Raw genomic sequence first — 18,679 nt, forward strand, 5'->3', positions numbered from 1 at the left:
TTGTTACAAGAAGGAGGAAGAAAAATTGTTTTTCTTAACCTTTGAGGATAGGACAAGAAGCAATGGGCTTAAATTGCAGCAAGGGCAGCTTAGGTTGGACATTAGCAAAAACTTCCTGTCAGAGTGGTTAAGCACTGGAATAAATTGCTTAGGGAGGTTGTGGAATCTCCATCATTGGAGGTTTTTAAGAACAGGTTAGACAAACACTTGTCAGGGATGGTCTAGATAATACTTAGTCCTGCCTTGAGTGCAGGGGACTGGACTAGATGACCTCTCGAGGTCCCTTCCAGTTCTATGATTTCTATGATCCTGATATACATCATTACCCACCTACCTGAGAAATAAGAAGATAAATCAGTATTTGTCCAATACAACTCACTTTGCTAAAGTACAAACACTGATTACGGGAACGGAAACTGTCTGGCACTACATTGGATTATATGGAAGTTTAATAATGATTCACTTACAGAGCCATAAGAAAATTAGAGCATTTGCACATTGAGCTATCACAGAAGTTACGGTCTCAATGACAGAGAAAAACAGGAAACTTTTTTTTTTTTAAACACAAGACTTCATACAGCTACTCCACAGAGAATGAAATGGCCAATTTGAACTCAACTTTGCCATCAGTTGTTTAGTTTGACTTTCCCCGGGAGTTTGTTTGCCAGAAGAACATCCTTGAAATAACACAGGACCCTCAATTGTATAAATCTTCCACTTTTGCAGAACATGGCCTTGTGTGTGAAGTCTGAATTACTGTAAATTATTTCCATTGCAAGAGTATTGCCTAGTGGAGGTCTGGGACTATCAAAATCCTTTGTAGATCAGATTTCTGTCTGGAGCTACCACCAGAATTCTTTCAGCATCCCTGGTGTCAGATAATCCAGCAATGCAAGTAGTGCTTTCTCTGTATTCTCCTGTTGGGAGTTCTTTAAGGCCTCCCCATATGTACTGTAATTAATCTGGATTTTCATTTACTTTCAAAGGCCGGGGAGTTCTGGTAGTATTTCCTCCCAGGAATCCCACAATATGAATGATATTTAGTCTGCACTGGTTTTCCAGAGCATAGTCTGTATCTATACTACAGAGACTACATTGGCTTAGCTATGTCCATGTAGCTAAGGTGTCATAACCCCATAGTGTAGATGCAGCCTACACCAATGGAAGGGTTTTTTCCATGTGTTTAGGAACATCACCTCTCTGAACAAAGTCAGCTACATCAGCAAAAGTGTTCTTCCATCAACATAGCTGGATTTACACTGAGGGTTTGGTTGGCATAGCTCTCAGTCAAGGGTATGTATTTTTCATACACCCTGACTGCTGAAGCTATGTTGAACTAACATCTAAGTACAGACCAACCCTAGTACGCACAGCTTATTTATATGACTGAAATAAGCAACACTTAAAAGTTAGGTTTTCAAGGTCATTATTGTTGAAAGCCTAATTTTAAGCTCTTCTCCACAGCAGAGAGGGTGAGTTGTAATTGTTGTCAGTGCCTCCAGACTCCATTAAGCTCTGAAGCAAGACCACCATGACAAAAGGTATTGGAGGAGCTGAATGTGATGGTATCAGGAGTTACAGTCAGTTACAAGCTTCAGCATCAACATTATCAGCTACCAATTTTATTTTAAGCATTCTCAGAATATGCTTATGTATATGAGCTATACACAGAAGCTGAAAGGGCTATTAAAAAGATCTGATGCAAAACAATGCTGATATAGAGTACTAATTATTGCTTGAATGGAGCCCACAGGAAGAAGTATCAGGTGGTTGATGAGTCCTCTTCTCTTTTTAACTTAATTGTCTCTTGTTTTCAAACAGATCACCAGAGATGACAATCTGTCACAAGACAAAAATAAAACTGTTATAGAGAAATTTTAAAAAGTCTGAGCTATCACAGGAGAATAATCAGCAGAGTTTGGGTTTGAAAGTTGACTTCTTTATTACTTCTCATAACACAAGAACTAGGGGTCACCGAATGAATAGGCAGCAAGTTTAAAACAAACAAAAGGAAGTACTTCTTCACACAATGCACAGTCAACCTGTGGAACTCCTTGCTAGAGGATGTTGCGAAGGCCAAGACCATAATAGGGTTCAAAAGAGAACTAGAGAAGTTCATGGAGGATAAGTCCCTCAATGGCTATAAGCCAGGATGGATAGGGATGGTGTCCCTAGCCTCTGTTTGCCAGAAGCTGGGAATGGACAACGGGGGATGGATCACTTGATGATTCCCTGTTATGTTCATTCCCTCTGGGGCACCTGGCACTGGCCACTGTTGGAAGACAGGAAACTGGGCTAGATGGACCTTTGGGCCATTTTTATGTATGCTATTAACTCAGCAGCAAGTTTCACATCCAAGAAGAGATCTACTTTTTCTCTAGCTCCTGAACAGTGAAAAAGTCTTCCTTCTGGGGACCCTCCTTCCTGCCATTTTCTTTTTAGTTGCATCAACAGTAGCTGAAACTGAGATCTGCTTGAAAGTCATGAAATTCAACAGACTACACTTGCCTTCAAATAAACAAACTCTTATTTTACTCTTTGTTTCATCTTACAAAGTCACTGATTGTGCAGCTACCTCTTACTTTTATCTTGTTCACAATATTGTCTCTAGGGTGCAGCTTAAAATGTCTTGGATACCTTTAAAAACTTTTTAAAGAACCAGATGTACATTACGGGTTCTTGCTGTCCTTAAACTACCACTACATTTTGCTGTCACCAATATTTTAGTTGATTGCCATTTGAACAGAGAATTGTACTGTTTAAACATGACCATTCTCTGAGTTTTAAATCTAAAACTCAGAAGTGTAGATCAAAGATTTGCTTCAGCTTGAAAGGCTAGATTGACTTATTATGTGTTTAAAAAAATCAACTGTAATTTTGATTTATAAAACCCTGTTTGGGACAAGTCTAAAGGCTACCACACCCTCATAGAAGACAGCTGCTATGCTCAAGCTGACAGACCCCAGATTTGTACAGTGGGACACAGGCTTGGTCAGTAGAAAGCTCTTGATTCTGGCAATGGTTCCAAGAAGCTCCCACAGTCCAAAGCCTAAGGTCTAAGAAAGGATGTTTGCTTTGTCTGTCTCTCCCCCTAATTCTGGCTGGCAGTTCTGTTATTCACAACGCATCATTCTTAATGTAAGCATGCCTAGAGATTTAGTATATATAGATATCATAAACAGACCTGGAATGAGACTAACTTTAAGAGAGAAAAGAAACTACAGCTGCTAAAGCAGAAATCAGCCTAGCGTACTTTGACTATCCATTGTATCCACAGAGTAAGTTATGAGCCAAACTCTGCCATCAGATACACAGCACATTGCTCCAGCTTACATTGTATAGATAATACTTAGTCCTGCCTTGAGAGCAAGGGACTGGACTAGATGACTTCTTGAGGTCCCCTCCAGTTCTATGATTCCTGCAGCTCCGAGAACGGTGTCAGACTTCGCTATTTAGTACAGCCCAGGGTTTGGGGTGTTAGCATGGGACTTTGGAGACCCCAGGTTTAATTCCCTGCAAATGTCCCATATGACCTTTTGCAGCCAGTAATTTTTAAAGGTATTACACATCAAAATATGAGGATAGGTGACTAGGTACTATGGGAAACCCCACGAGGTGCTTAGCTGCAGCTTTAGATGTCCAAATACCTTCAAAAGTCAGTTCCCTAGTCTCTTTGGGCCTTACTTCCCCATCTGAAAAACAGGGATCATCGCGCTTCCCGACTTCACAGTTCTGTTTAGAGGATAAATACATTAAAGTTTAGTCTGGTACCAGGGGGCAGATAACTACCTTGTCAGGTAAATTTAAGGTTACAGCAGCCACCTCATTTATTCTGATCTGATCAAACTCTGCCTGTCTCTCTCATACACATTTGGCTCCATGTGTTGTCTGAAATAACAGACCTATTAAAAACACTTCCTTCTATCTACCCTCTTTCCAAAGCAGATCAAGGCCCAATTTTGATCACCCAATAAGCAATTCTGGAGTATAAAGGGTTTAGCTCAAAGCTACCATGTGTAGCCACATGTCTGTAAAGTTGCCTTATAATTTAGTTTTAAGAGTTCCTTCATTTGTGACAGGTTGCCACATGACATTTAGTTTGTAGTTTAGCAGTGGTAGGAAATTATCCAAGACCTTTACGCAGACCATTTTTGTTTGGCCTAATGATAGCCTTAAATCAAATGACTCCTTTCGCTTGAAAATTAAGTGGAACAATGCATTAATTTGTGAAAGAAACATTAGAGCTACCCTAATAAAGGCAGCGTTTGAATAAAAAGCTTTTTATTCCTGTAAGTCAGGGGAGACGATGACATGCATTTGTTAATATGAACCCAATGCTGCTTGCTTTTATTCACCCATGTAGGCCCTTGGACTTCACTGAATTCATAGAAGGGGGGGCTGTGTGAGAGAGATTGGGCCCTTTGCCATATCTAGACCCTCAAACCAAACAAGAGTTCAAAACTCAATATATCAGACATATAAAATGTGGCACATATTGTGCAATTCTAACAAGGAACCAAGAGAATACTATATGTATTTATCTGAGATATTTATCTTGGCTCCATGTTTACTAGTCAGGGGACAGGAATCTCTTGACCAACACCAGAACATTACGTGAAGTAAACATTTCTTTGTAAAAGCTTCCAGTAAAGAATGGTGTTTAGTTTGGTGAAGGACAGTTGAGCTAGGAAACAGAATAGGCTTGGTGGCACACAATGGTAATAGATGTAAGGTAAGTATGGATCATACTGATCTTTGTGTGTCCTTACAGGCCATCAAAAGTGATGTTTTACATCTCTCACCTACACGGCACAGTAGCTCCCAAAATGGACAGCAAGCTGTGTCCTTCAAAGTGTTTCTGCAGGCTTCCTCCTACCAAGGTTTGAGGTACCATACATATGAGGGCCCCCCACATACTTCTGAATTTTACTAAAGAATAAAGCGCCATGCAGTCAGGAGTGCTGACCTTCCGACACCATGACTTTCACTATCCCTTCCATGACAATCTTTTCACTTTCCCTAACAGTACATGATACTGAAATGTATGCAACAGATCTTTTCAGTCTCGTCACTTCTGCTGCAGCTAAGACTTCTTCTCCAATGTACAAGGGAGCTGGGAAGTGAATTTCCTGAGAAAGAAACACACAACCATAGCCAGGCATTTTAGTACCTATAACTGCAGAAATAAGTCCGTTGATCAAAACTCCATGTACAATTGTTCTCCCAAACCTAGTTCTCTTTGCATAGTCTTCATTCAAATGCAGTGGGTTTGTGTCCCCAGTTAAGGCAGCAAAACTAACAACATCCTTCTGTGTGAAGGCTTTAGTAAGCTCAGCCTTGTCTCCAACCTGTATATGTAAACACTGAAGAGAGGGACATCTAAGCAATGAGCTGGCAATGTCTGGTTTTGTCAGGATGGTTCTTTTCAAATCCCCACCAAAAATTCTAGGTCTGAGTAGTGCCAACATCTTGAGCAACGTCTGCTTCTTACAGTCCAATCATGTCTCCTGTGTACTCAATCCAGGATGAGTTCTCTACTGTTCCCAGATAATGCAAGGAGAAATGGAGAGGTCTGGTGGGGGGGAAAAATGACATATTATGAAAACATCACACATACCAAACACTTTCCAGCAGGCAAGATAAAGAAAAAAATAACAAATTCCTCCCCTATAAAGCAAAATTAGAGCAACTTAAACCAACCATGTTATTCAGCTATCCCCTTGGAGACCAACTCCAGCTCCCAGACTCAGGTTACTGACCCTTACGTGGCAGAAGGAAATGAGCATTTCAAAAGGAACAAGCATTGGGCTCTGAAGTTCAAGTGCACTGGGGTTTGAGGTGGGTGAGTCACAGTGGGGGAAAAATACAAGTTTTTACCCAGATATGGGCCAAGGACAAACTGATATGTAAATTGATGAAACTCAGACACAAGAGTCTAGTTTTACAAGATCGCATCTATGTGGGCCCCCAAAAGGAAAGATGATTCCCAGCATCTACTTCCTCTCAGACAACCCCAGATATGACAACAGGTGATTGTTAGGGTACAATATAAAGAGAGACCTGAACATGACAATGCAAGTCGATTGAATGTCAGCAATTATAAGACAGACTGATTCAGTCTCTCACCAATCTTTTTCACACCCATCCTTAAGGGTATTTAACTCTAAAACCGGATCAGTTTTTACACAAGTAAGCCATGTCCCTATTAAGAGGTTTTGTGTACTTGAGTAGGCTGAGTAACCCTAAAGAGGACTAAAATTCAGGGGCAGGTCCCAGAGTTCCCCAGGGCTTTACCTGTATAACTCTGAAAGCACACTTCCTGTTCTGGTAGGAGCCCAGCAGTGTTAGAGCACTCCACAGCTTGACAAGGCCACTAAATAATGACAACATTAAATATATTATTAGGATTCACATGCCTCAAAGGTTTTGCTGCTGGGTATACAGCTTAAATAGAGATACCCTAAGCAGAAGGAATAATGAACTCCCAACTGCATTTAACAGCTGGTAATTTCATCAGTGGGCTCTGGTGACAAGTTTGTGACACAATTATCCTTCAGTGTAGTTTGTCTTATCTATGGCTTGAAGTACTTAATACAATCAATGCTCATGTGTTTTGCCCTTGTCAAACCCTTTTTTCCTGGGCCTGTTTCCTGAACCACTCTTTGGCCTTGTCTACACTTACAGTTTTGCAGCGCTGGCTGTTACAGCTGTGGTTGTACAGCTGTGTACGGCCAGCACTGCAGTGTGTCCACACTTGCACCAGTTGCAGCACTGTTGTGAGTGGCGCATTGTGGGCAGCTATCCCACAGAGCACCTCGTCCCAATTTGCTGCTGGGGGTTGTGGGAAGGGGACGGAAGGGTGCGGGTCATTCCGCTTCCTGTTCCAACGACCCGTGGTGCATCGCTTCCCTTTTCAGCCGTTTGGTGCCAGTGTGATTCTGGCGTCGGTGTGAGTTTGGCAGAAGCACGAAGTGGCAGCCGCGGATGCTGCTCGTTAGGATGTTGGCTGATGAATCTGGCAGTTGATCTATTCCTTATGCTCCAAAGTGACAGTGAGAGCTCAGATGATGAAATAGATGCGGCTGACGCGGCTGACACTAAATTGCTTGTCGCAGTAACGGACGTGCTCTGCAGCGTGGAACGCCGCCTTTGGGCTCGGGAAACAAGTACTGAGTGGTGGGATCACATCGTCCTGCAAGTCTGGGATGACGAGGTATTTCATCAGTGGGCTCTGGTGACAAGTTGTGACACAATTATCCTTCAGTGGTAGTTTGTCTATCTATGGCTGAAGTACTAATACAATCATGTTCAGTGGTTGCTTGTCAAACCCTTTTTTCCTGGGCCTGTTTCCTGAACCACTCTTTGGCCTTGTCTACACTACAGTTTTGCAGCGCTGGCTGTTACAGCTGTGGTTGTACAGCTGTGTACGGCCAGCACTGCGGTGTGTCCACACTTGCACCAGTTGCAGCACTGTTGTGAGTGGGCGCATTGTGGGGCAGCTATCCCACGGAGCACCTCGTGCCAATTTGCTGCTGGGGGTTGTGGGATAGGGACGGAGGGTGCGGGTCATTCCGCTTTCCTGTTCCAACGACCGTGGTGCATCGCTTCCCTTTTCGAGCCGTTTGGTGCCATTGTGATTCCCGCGTGTGATTTCAGAAGACGATAGGGAGCCCGGATGCTGTCGTTAGGATGTTGCTGATGAATGTTGCCGCACATCCCGTCTGGAGTTTACTATCCTTATTGCTCCAAGTGACAGTGGAGCTTCAGTGATGAAATAGATGCTGCTGACGCTGCTGACACTAAATTGCTTGTCGCAGTAACGGGACATGCTCTGCGCGTGGAACGACACCTTTGGGCTCGGGAAACAAGTAACTGAGTGGTTGGAATCACATCGTCCTGCAATTTCTGGATGACGGGGCAAGTGGGCTGCAGAACTTTTAGATGCGAAAAGCCACTTTCATGGGACTGTTGTGCTGAGCTCCGCCCCAACCTGCAGCGCAAAGGACACGACACTGGAGCTGCCTGTTCGTTGGAGGAAGGCGGGTGGCTAATTGCAGTCTGGGAGCTGCAACTCCAGACAGCTACCGATCGGTTCGCAAACCAGTTTGGAGTGGGGAAAGTCGACCGTTGGAATAGTGGTGATGCAAGTTTTGCCGGGCCATTAATCGCATCCTGTTTCAGACAAACCGTGATCTGGGAAATGTGCAGGACATTGTGGATGGGCCTTTGCTCAAATGGGTTCCTAACTTGTGGAAGGGGGCAAGATGGACGCATATTCCTATTCTGGCACACCCCACCTGGCATCGAGTACATAATCGGAAGGCGGTATTTCTCATATGGTTCTCGGCGCTTGTGGATCACCGTGGGCGTTTTCACTGACATTTACACAGGATGGCCTGGAAAGGTTGCATTGATTGCACTGCATCTTTTCGGAAAACAGTGGCCTGTTCAGGAAGCTGGCAGTGGACTTTTTTCCCAGTCCGTAAGATCACAGTGGGGGGAGTCGAATAATTGCCCTTGATTCCCTTTGGAGACCCCGCTTACCCATTAATGCCTTGGCTAATGAAACCGTATACAGCGGAAGCTGACATGAGCAAGGACCGGTTCAACTACAGGGCTGAAGCGGTGCAGGAATGACCGGTGGAGCGTGTTTGGCCGTTTAAGGGGATAGAGAAGTTCTACGGGGAAGCTGGACGTGGGGAAAGCAGCATGCCCAGCGATTATAACCCGTGCTGTATCCTCCATATATTTGTGAAGGGAAGGGTGAAACCTTCATATGACGAAAGGACCTCGAGGTTCAACGCCTGGAGGCTGAATTTGAACAGCCCAGAAGAGCAGGGCGACTAGAGAGGCCCAGCACAGTGCTTCAAGGATAAGGATGCCTTAAAGGAGCACTTTGAGGCTGAAAGCCAAAACAGTATGGTTGGGTGCCTTCCACTGCAGTTAAGAGCATTGCTCCCAGCAGTTACCTGCAGTGGTTTCATTGATTTGCAGTTCCTAATTTTTTATTTTGCAGTACATGTTAAGTCTGTTAATAATAAACAGTGAAATAAAGACAAGAAATCCTCTTTAGAAATACAGTACATAAAAACAGGAAGGGGGGACGGTGATTATTATCCCTCCTTGTTCTAGGGCAGTTCTTTGGTTGCAGTGGTGGATGATGTATGACTTTTTTATTATTACATTTTTAAACAAACTTTATAGCCCAATTTTGTTTGTTCAAATAACTTAATTTTCTTTCTTTTTTCCTCAATTACTAGGTTTGTTTCTCTTCTTAAGATGGAGGAGTCAGGAGACTGATCCCGCTCAATGGTGTATAATTTAGTATTATGTGCACAGGTGTATGTGGTGGGAGCTGATAAAACATAGTATTTGAACACTAACCATTTATTAGTTCTAAGGAACAGAGCCCTCTGAAATGAGACTCTGTAGGTGTTTTCTGTCTGTTTATAGATTTTGTACATTCTATTCCCAGATTGATTTCAAGGCTATAATTCTATCCAGATTTTCTATGATGTCAAAAACACCACCACTGCAGATTGTGTTTTATAACTAGCATCACAAGAGACACTAAATACAGCCTGCTATCCCATATCTGCTATATGTCCTTGTTAATCTCTCTTTTCTTTCTGTATATACCTTGTACTTCAGTTTCATGAAAAAAATGAACTCCAAAATCAATTCATTAGCATGATATCTGTTTTTGTCCTTTCTTCAAACCCTGTGTAAAACAGTAAAAGGCCAAGTCTGTACTGAAATTACATACATGCAGCTTCTATTAAAGCCCCGTCTCTCCGGCGGCCGCTCCGGCAAGCCCCGCTCTCCCGGCGGAGCTCCGGCAAACCCCGCAAGCCTCGCTCTATTCCGGGCCGAGCTCCGGCAAGCCCCGCAAGCCCCGCTCTCCCGGCCGGAGCTCCGGCAAGCCCCGCAAGCCCCGCTCTCCGGCCGGAAGCTCCGGCAAGCCCCGCAGCCCCGCTCTCGCGCCGAGCTCCGCGCAAGCCCGCTCTCCCGGCCGGAGCTCCGGCAAGCCCCGCTCTTCCCGGCCGGAGCTCCGGCAAGCCCCGGCTCTCCCGGCCGGAGCTCCGGCAAGCCCGCCAAGCCCCGCTCTCCGGCCAGAGCTCCAGCAAGCCCCGCTCTCCCCGGCCGGAGCTCCAGCAAGCCCGCAAGCCCCGCTCTCCCGGCCGGAGCTCCAGCAAGCCCCGCAAGCCCCGCTCTCCCACCGGAGCTCCAGCAAGCCCCGCAAGCCCCGCTCTCCCCGGGCCGGAAGCTCCAGCAAGCCCCGCTCTCCCGTGCGGGAGCTCCAGCAAGCCCCGCTCTCCCGGCCGAAGCGCGGCAAACCCCGCAAGCCCTCTCTCCGGCCGGAGCTCCAGCAAGCCCCGCTCTCCGGCCAGAGCGCGGCAAGCCCCGCTCCTCCTCCTCTCCAGGCTCTAAGCCCAGGGCAGTGGAGTGCTAAGCAGTGACCAGAGAGGCTGAAAAGGAAATTGCTGGGATTAAGTGCTAATCTAATACCCTGGAGGCCAATAAAAACGCTGGTGAGTGTCCACACCTGATGACCAGCGCTGCATCACCAGCGCTGGTCTCGCTACATCGGAAGCAGACCCAGGTGTACAGCCAGCGCTGCAAACAGGCTGAGCTTTTAAGTGTAGACACCTGCTAAGTTGCAGCGCTGTAACCCCCTCACCAGCGCTGCAACTTGCAAGTGTAGACAAGGCCTTTCTGTGCCTTTAGTCTCCTTCCCTTCCTCAACCTCAATAGCTTCCATTCATCTTTAGTGCCCTAATCTCCCAACTGCTCCTGACCTCTTCTCACAGCAAGGGATAACAGACACAGATTTCAGTACTACATCATCCACTCCCGGTCATTTTATGTTTTAAGACAGGAACACTGTATGGATCCATGTTTATTGTCTCACTGAGTACTTATCAAGTTTGCTCAATTTAAGTAAAAAGAGGTTTGAGTCTTTAACCTCCAGCCCTGCATACTCAGCCTAGCAAAATCAAGCTGGGTTCTTTCTAGATCATGCTTCATAATCAGTAATAGATTCTGTGGGCCCAATTTTCCTTTTAGTGCCATCTGAGCAACTCTACTGCCATCAACTGATTAACCTCAGGTGTAACTGATTGGCCCTGGAACCAGGGCTTTGGAGCAGAGCCGGAGTGCGGAGCAGCTCTGGAGCAGTGGAGCTGCAGGTTTTTGCCTGGAGCTGGAGCAGAGCTCCAAAGCCTTGCCTGGAATGCAGGAACCAATTCTGTTGATGCACAAGGAACACTATCCAATTCACTCTAACCTGCATTGGCTCTGCAGATGTAACTAGTACTGAACACTTACTTTTGTAACTAAATGCAGTGGATAGAACTACGCATAAGAGGCAGATCTGTCAAGACGTTGTGAGGTTTACACAACTTAGCCACTTTTTAGACCACGGTGTCATTTTAACTATTCTGGACCAGTCACATTTCTGTAGTCTCTGAGTCAGAAAATAGTTGAAACCCACAAATGCCAATGGAAATTTGTTGTGTTTGATGTGGTTTCTTAGTCTGCCTTTTTCCTGCTCTTTTGATTCCTGGTACTTTACCATTTTTCTTAGGGTTTGTTTACTCTAGCAATTTACAGAACTGCAACTTTCTCATTTAGGCTGTGAAAAAACACTCCCTGAGCTCAGCAAGTTTCAGCACTGTAAAGCGCCAGTGTAGACATTGCACCAGCGCTGGAAGCTACACCCCTTGTGGAGGTGGATTTTTAGAACGCCAGGAGAGCTCTCTCCTAACGCTGTGCCGCAACCACACAAGGCACGTTAAAGTGCTGCTGCTAGAGCCGCCAGCGTAGACTAGCCCATAATAGTAAATGATTACCCCCAAGTTATTTAGTGCTTTACATCAAAAAGTTTTAATGTGCTTTATAAAGCTGCTCACTTATCCTCATTTTACAGATGGGATACCATTACAGAGATGCTAAGTAATTTACTCATGGTCACAGAGCAAGTCAGTGGCAGAGTCAGGATCAGAGACAAACTTTCAACGTCCTTGCTCTAACTTCTAGAATGTAAATCAGGCAGACCTTACAGTATTAACGTTGAAAGATAACAGGGATGTAAAGACTGCTCTAGAAGGCCAGGTACTGGGTTTCACACCTTAAAAAGGCTTTTCACATAGCTTTTTAAAATGGAGAGGAATCATTTACAGTTTTGCTCCACAGCTAATCATCCTCCACTCCAGGTGCCAGGCACATTCTTCACCCTGCCTTCTCTAACACGTAGCAGTGTGCACATGCAAAAATCCAAAACAAAAGACACTATGCTATACATCAAGTATCAGAGGGGTAGCCGTGTTAGTCTGAATCTGTAAAAGCAGCAGAGAATCCTGTGGCACCTTATAGACTAACAGACATTTTGGATCATGAGCTTTCGTGGGTGAATACCCACTTCGTCAGATGAATGTACAATCTGTGTTACCAAGACGCAAGTTGGGTATTCACCCATGAAAGCTCATGATCCAAACGTCTGTTAGTCTATAAGGTGCCACAGGATTCTCTGCTGCTTTTATGCTATACATGTAATTTCCCCAAGCAGAGGATGAAGAATAGAATAAACCATGCCATTTAACGCACTCCTTGAAGGCACTCAGATACCATGGTTGATGAGGGCAGTATAAGAATACAGTACAGACTATCTAGAGGCCAATAAGGCTATAAATGTCCTCCTCCAGACTTAAGCAGCCACTTGATAATTGTGTGAAAAAGCTCCCTCTTTCAGCAATGGATTGTCTCATCAAGTGAAGATGAAGCGTCTACAATTCTGGGCCGGGTTGTCCCCCTAGGTATCTCTTGAGATTCAAGTGCAGTTAGGAAAAAACAAACAAAACAAAAAAAAAACTTGAGTGATTTACTAGCAGCATTCACACACATCCCAGAAACACACAAGAATCATAGAATTGCAGGACTGGAAGGGACCTCAAGAAGGCCACCTAGTTTAGCCCCCTGCACCTTTTTTTTTTTTTTTTTTGGGCACTTCCTTTTCGGTCACTACTTCCCTTACCCGAAATAAGCAAACAGAAAACAACAAACCAATAACCACTTTGTCCCTTCTCCAGCCACCACACGTAAAATTCACTTAAAATCACTACCAGTGTCTGAAAGCAATCAGCTGTGCACAGATCCTGCTCGACTATGCCACTGTGATGGGTTAGATCACAGAACCCCCTTTGGGAGCTGCCACCTGATGTGCTAAGCCTACTTGGGAGGACTAAGCATTATCTAAGACAGCAGTTCTCAAACTTCATTGGATCATGGCCCCCTTCGGACAACAAAAATCACTACATGACCTCAGGAAGTGGGACTGAATACTGAGCCCGTCCAAGCTCTGCTGCCCTGGGCTGGGGGGCCCCCAAGGCTGAAGCCCAAGGGCTTCTGCCCTGGGCGGAGGGCATGTAACTTTAGCCCTGGGTGGTGGGGTTTGGGCTTCAGACATGCTGAGGCCCAAGGACAAACACCAGCCTTGGTGACCCCATTAAAATGGGGTCCCAACCTACAGTTTGAGAATCCCTGATCTAAGACCATCCCTGACAGGTGTTTGTCTAAGCTGCTCTTAAAAATCTCCAATGATGGAGATTCCAAAACCTCTCTAGGCAATTTATTCCAGTGCTTAACCATCCTGACAGGACATTTTTCTTAATGTCCAACCTAAACTGCCCTAGCTGCAATTTAAGCCTGTTGCTTCCTGTCCTATCCTCAGAGGTTAATGAGAACCATTTTTCTCCCTCCTCCTTGTAACAACCTTTTATGTACTTGAAAACTGTTACGCCAACCCCCACCCCCGCCCCGCCCAGTCTTCTCTTTTCCAGATTAAACAAACCCAATTTTTTCAATCTTCCCTCACAGATCATGTTTTTCTACACTTATTTTTGTTGCTTTTCTCTGGACTTCCTCCAATTTGTCCACATCTTTCCTGAAATGGTGGCACTCAGAACAGGACAATACACCAGCTAAGGCCTAATCGGCACTGAGTGGAAGAATTACTTCTTGTGTCTTGCTTACCATACTCCTGCTAATATATCCCAGAATGATGGTTGCTTTTTTGCAACAGCGTTACACTGCTGACTCTCATTTAGCTTGTGATCCACTGGGACCTCCAGATCCCGTTCCGCAGTACTTCTTCCTAGGCAGTCATTTCCCATTTTGTATCTGCGCCACTGATTGTTCCTTTCTAAGTGGAGTAATTTGCATTTATCCTCATTGAATTTCATCCTATTTACTTCAGACTGTTTCTCCAGATCATTTTGAATTTTAATGCTATCCTCCAAAGCACTTGCAACTCATCCCAACTTGGTGTTGTCTACAAACTTTATAAGTGAACTCTCTATGCCATCATCTAAATCACTGATGAAGATATTGAACAGAACTGGACCCAGAACTGACTCCTACAAGACCCCATTCAATATGCTCTTCCGTCTAGGTTGTATTTCCCTTGTTTGTTTATGAGAAGGTCAAAAGCCTTACTGAAGTCAAGATATACCAAATCTACCCCTTCCCCCCTATCTACAAGGCTTGTAACCTTGTCAAAGAATGCAATAGACAAAAAGTTTAGAAAATCTGACCTAGGAGGAAACGTTAAAAAATCCAGGCATGTTTAGTCTTGGGAAAAGACTGAAGGGCGACCTAATAACAATCAACTATGTTAAGGGCTATTATAAAGAGGACAATGAGCAATTGTTCTCCCTGTCTACTGAAGGTAGAAGTAGTTGTGATGAGCTTAATCTGCTGCAAGATTTGTCGGTAGCTTAGATATTAGAAATAACTTTCTAACCAGAAGGGTAGTTAAGCGCTGGAGCAGACTTCCAAGTGAGGTTGTGGAATCTCCATCACTGGAGATTTTTAAGAACAACCTGGACGAACAACCTGGACAAACACCTGTCAGGGATGGTCTAGGTTTACTTGGTCCGGCCCCAGTGAAGGGGCTGGATTTGAAGAATTCCCAAGGTCCCTTCCAGCCCTGCATTTCTAAGAAATCACAGCTATTATTTTCTCCCTTATTTTGATAGGAAACTATCAGAAGTTGTAAGCTAGTTATTTTGAAATTAAAGGTTATTTATACATCTTACACAACTCCATGTTGGTACTTGCAAGGTACTATATATGCAATCAATGTCTTACCTGCTAGGAACTCTTAGTATTGCAGATAGGGTTTTTTCCTCATATGTTAAGACATCAACAGGCAAGGCTGCACCAACCTATGCACAAATAGGGCACTACTGTTAAATCAATATTATTCACTGCTTTAACAACAGTTTAGGAACATATGATTTCCATGTTCTCCAACTGAAAATACTATTATCAGAGCAACTTTGTAATACCCAGCTCTGATATAGCCCCTTTCATTCACAGATCTCAAAGCACTTTGCATTCTTATCACCATTTTACAGTTGGCAAAACTCAGACAGAGGTGATATGACATGTCCCACCTCACTCAGTAAATCAGTGGCAGAGCCAGGAATAAAACCTAGGACCTCTTTAGTTCCAGTCCAGTAGGCCATATTCCCTTCTGCTGTTTTCCCTTTGAAGCTCCACTGCAGCAGGAGCACTGATACTGGGACTTAAAGGAAAATGGCTGTTTTCACACCCAGCTCAGTGAGTGTCAAATAGCACTGAAGCAGCATCCAGGCTGAAAGGAGGTACATTAAGGCTCCTAGTTCAGTTTCTTGAACTTAAAAGCCAAAGTCTATGAAATAGCAAGAAAGCAGGGAGAGAAGAGCTCTGAGGGAGCAGGAGGGAAATAATTTAAAATTGTTTCTTCCTTTCCCTTCATTCCTTTCTGCTTACTTTCGGCTCTAACTTTCTATTAATAATTCTAATTCGGGTAATACTATTCACTCCATTAGAACATAATCTAAAGGATGAGCTGGAATCACTCATTAGGCCACGAACCTAGAGAATCACCAACATCTTGGTTATCTTTTGAGAGACCCCATCCACGTACTGACCCAGCCTGACCACTTCCAGAATCGCTAGTTTGCAATTTTGAGTGAAACAGCTTCCACACCGAGAAGTCAATTAGTCAAAATTCTTTGCCCTGCTAAAATTAATGTTAGGTCTGATGAATCGCGTATGCAGCACAAGAAACTCCAGGATTCAGAAGACTCTGAATACACATCAGAACTGCAGCGAAGATGGGATTTTCATACATTTGCCCACTTAAACAGAAGAATTGTAACATTTACTACCATTGATAAAAGCAGCCTGACGTTCACAAATTTAAAAAGAAAAAAACCAAAACATAATCATAGTGTGGTAAATAAAGAACAAGGTGCAGAAAGATCAGGCTCTGTCATTCAGCAGCACACTCTCCTAGACTTTCCATTTGAAATAATGGTTTTTAAAAAGTCAGCACTATTTAAGGATGTGGTGATTCTCCATCATGTGCAATCTTCAAAGTGAGAGGGAGGCTCAACTCAACCCAGAGTTATGGGCTTGATGCATAAATTATTAGATGAAGTTCTTCAGCCATTATTATGCAGGAACTTACACTAGAAACTAGATCATCATAATGGTTGCTTCTGGACCATACCAAAAAAAAAGAAGTCAATGGAATTATATTTACGGGAATTCAGAGAAGTACAACAGTCCATCACAGGGTCAATGATCTCATACCTCCCCATGCAATTCCTTCAGTGCTGAAATAATAAGTTGCTTGAAATGAGCAGCATTCAATCTAATTCCACCTCCTTGAAATTCTCTGAAAAGAACAATGTTTACATAAAATCTCATTATTCCAGTTTAAGATCAAGAGACTTGATTTCGTCCTCGAGAACAGGGGGAAGCTGAACTTACAAACAGATCTTCACGTAGTGGTGTTCAGAAGCGTTCCTGAAAACCATTCTCTCAAACGCAGCAGGCTTGGGCCCCTTCCCTTGGCGCGGTTCCACCATGCTAGGCCTAGACGGGAGCCCGGTGCGGGACAGAGCCGTGCGCGGAGCTGGCGCGCAGCAGAAATACCAGCCCCGCCCCGCCGCAGGTCGTGCCCCCGGCAGCGGGGGGAGGGGCGCCGGAGCCGGGCTCAGTTACCGGGCCTCCCCCTGCAACCAGCGGCGGGCACGTGGGCGCAGCTCCTGGCAGAGCGGGCTCGGCGCCAACGGGGCCTGTCGGCCGCGCGCCGGGCTGAACTCTGCGCACGCGCAGCGCCAGGCCGGCCTGAGAGCGCTACAGCGGCGCGGGGTCACAGGCACTGAACTGAACTGAACTGGCCCCGCGCTCCTCAGCCGCTCTCCTAGCTCTCCTGGGGGCGGGGCGAAAAGCGGCTCTGTCCGCCCCACCGACCAATCAGCTCCTCCTCCTCGTGGCCAATGGGGGACATCGACATGGCCCGCCCCCTACGGCGTCCCAGTGGGGCCGATGAGAAGTAGGAGAGGGGATTGGGCGCTACGTTGGGGCCTACAGGGAGTAACAGGACAGCACTTTTGTGGGGAGCATCGCAGCTCCGGCAGCGCCCGTCGGGCTCGACTCTGCTCTGCGCGTGCGCGATGCTCCCCAGTGACCGGCCTACGGCGCGTGCGCGATGCTCCACTGACATAACGATTTCTCCGCGCGCCGCTGTGGGCTGGTTACTGTTGCTGGGCTCCCTCTCCCTCATGCCGCCGCGTTGCCATGGGGAGAGGCAGAGCGCGCGGCCCGGCCTAGGCGGCAGGTGTCAATCAGTGTGGCTGCGAAGTGACTAGAGAAGGCGGGAGGGACGGACCAAACATGGCGCCCCGAGGGCGGGAAAAGCCTGGTGGAGGCGGGCCCGCCTCAGAGCAGAGGGAACAGGTCGCAGAAAGGACCCGGGAGGAACAGGGGCGGGGTGAGAGACAGTCAACCCCCCTCGTACCTCAGCAGCCCAGCGGCGGGTGTAGCGGCTCCCTCAGCCAGGTACCGTGGCCAGTGGCAGCACCGTTACCGTAACTCTGGGCCCTGTTGCGGGGAGGCAGGGAAAGCGTTGGGCGTCTGAAGGAGGCGGGACTTTTCTCGCCCTTGGTCTGCTGCTGCCAGGGCCCTCCTGTGCGCACAGCTCCGGGGGCGAAAATCTGGGCATGCTCCCCGCATCGACCCTGCCTCAGCTGCCACCTTCACTCGCCTCCTGGTAGCCCTGTGGCTGGCCGCTGAGCAGGAGCGGGTGTGCTGAGGGTGGGATTCACTCTGCAGAGCCCCGGCCCAAGGGCTCTGCACCAGGGTCAGTGTTGCCCTGAAGTCCTAAGGCACTTTCTGGGTAGAGCGCAGCTCTGCCGGCAGTTTCAGCACTCTGGCTGTTACAGAGAGACCACAACATGTATAAGCAGAACTGAGTTACTTAAATGCTTATTGGTTAGTGATGTTTGTAACAGATATTCAGACCGGCCTCAGTGAGGACCAGGTACCCATAACATCTCCAATTTAAAGTGCATCCATGAGTCAGGTGCACAAAGAAAGTATCTTAGCATTTTCACAGAGTACAGCTAGTGTATTTTTTTCACCTTAAAGTAAAAACAAGTGAAAAGATATTCTAAAATATTCACCCTTTGGTCTGAGACAGTGTGTGGAAAATGCCAGACTCAAAGGAGAATTCCCTGGAATGCTGTGAACTCTTAAGAATCAGAATTTTTATCCTGGTGAAATTCACAACAACCTTAACAACAATGTGCCCTACTCAGCAAATGCTGTATCTAACAACACTTGG

General features: G+C 45.8%; 2 protein-coding genes across 2 annotated transcripts; both read right to left on the reverse strand.

Moving 5' to 3' along the window:
• Positions 1–1,917: 1,917 nt before the first annotated feature.
• Positions 1,918–5,468, reverse strand: HTD2 (hydroxyacyl-thioester dehydratase type 2). The gene has a single exon (XM_075073405.1). The coding sequence runs from the start codon at positions 5,466–5,468 to the stop codon at positions 4,953–4,955; it is 516 nt and encodes a 171-aa protein (XP_074929506.1). The 3' UTR covers positions 1,918–4,952.
• Positions 1,918–17,749, reverse strand: RPP14 (ribonuclease P/MRP subunit p14). Its single transcript, XM_032781799.2, has 5 exons — positions 16,822–17,749; positions 16,642–16,726; positions 15,148–15,224; positions 6,295–6,373; positions 1,918–5,572 (listed from the first exon to the last, which is right to left on the reverse strand). The coding sequence occupies exons 1-5, from the start codon at positions 16,917–16,919 to the stop codon at positions 5,516–5,518; spliced, it is 396 nt and encodes a 131-aa protein (XP_032637690.1). The 5' UTR covers positions 16,920–17,749; the 3' UTR covers positions 1,918–5,515.
• Between the last annotated feature and the right edge of the window lie 930 nt (positions 17,750–18,679).

This window comes from Chelonoidis abingdonii, chromosome 17 (genome assembly GCF_003597395.2).
Source record: "Chelonoidis abingdonii isolate Lonesome George chromosome 17, CheloAbing_2.0, whole genome shotgun sequence".
NCBI classification, from domain to species: domain Eukaryota; kingdom Metazoa; phylum Chordata; order Testudines; family Testudinidae; genus Chelonoidis; species Chelonoidis abingdonii.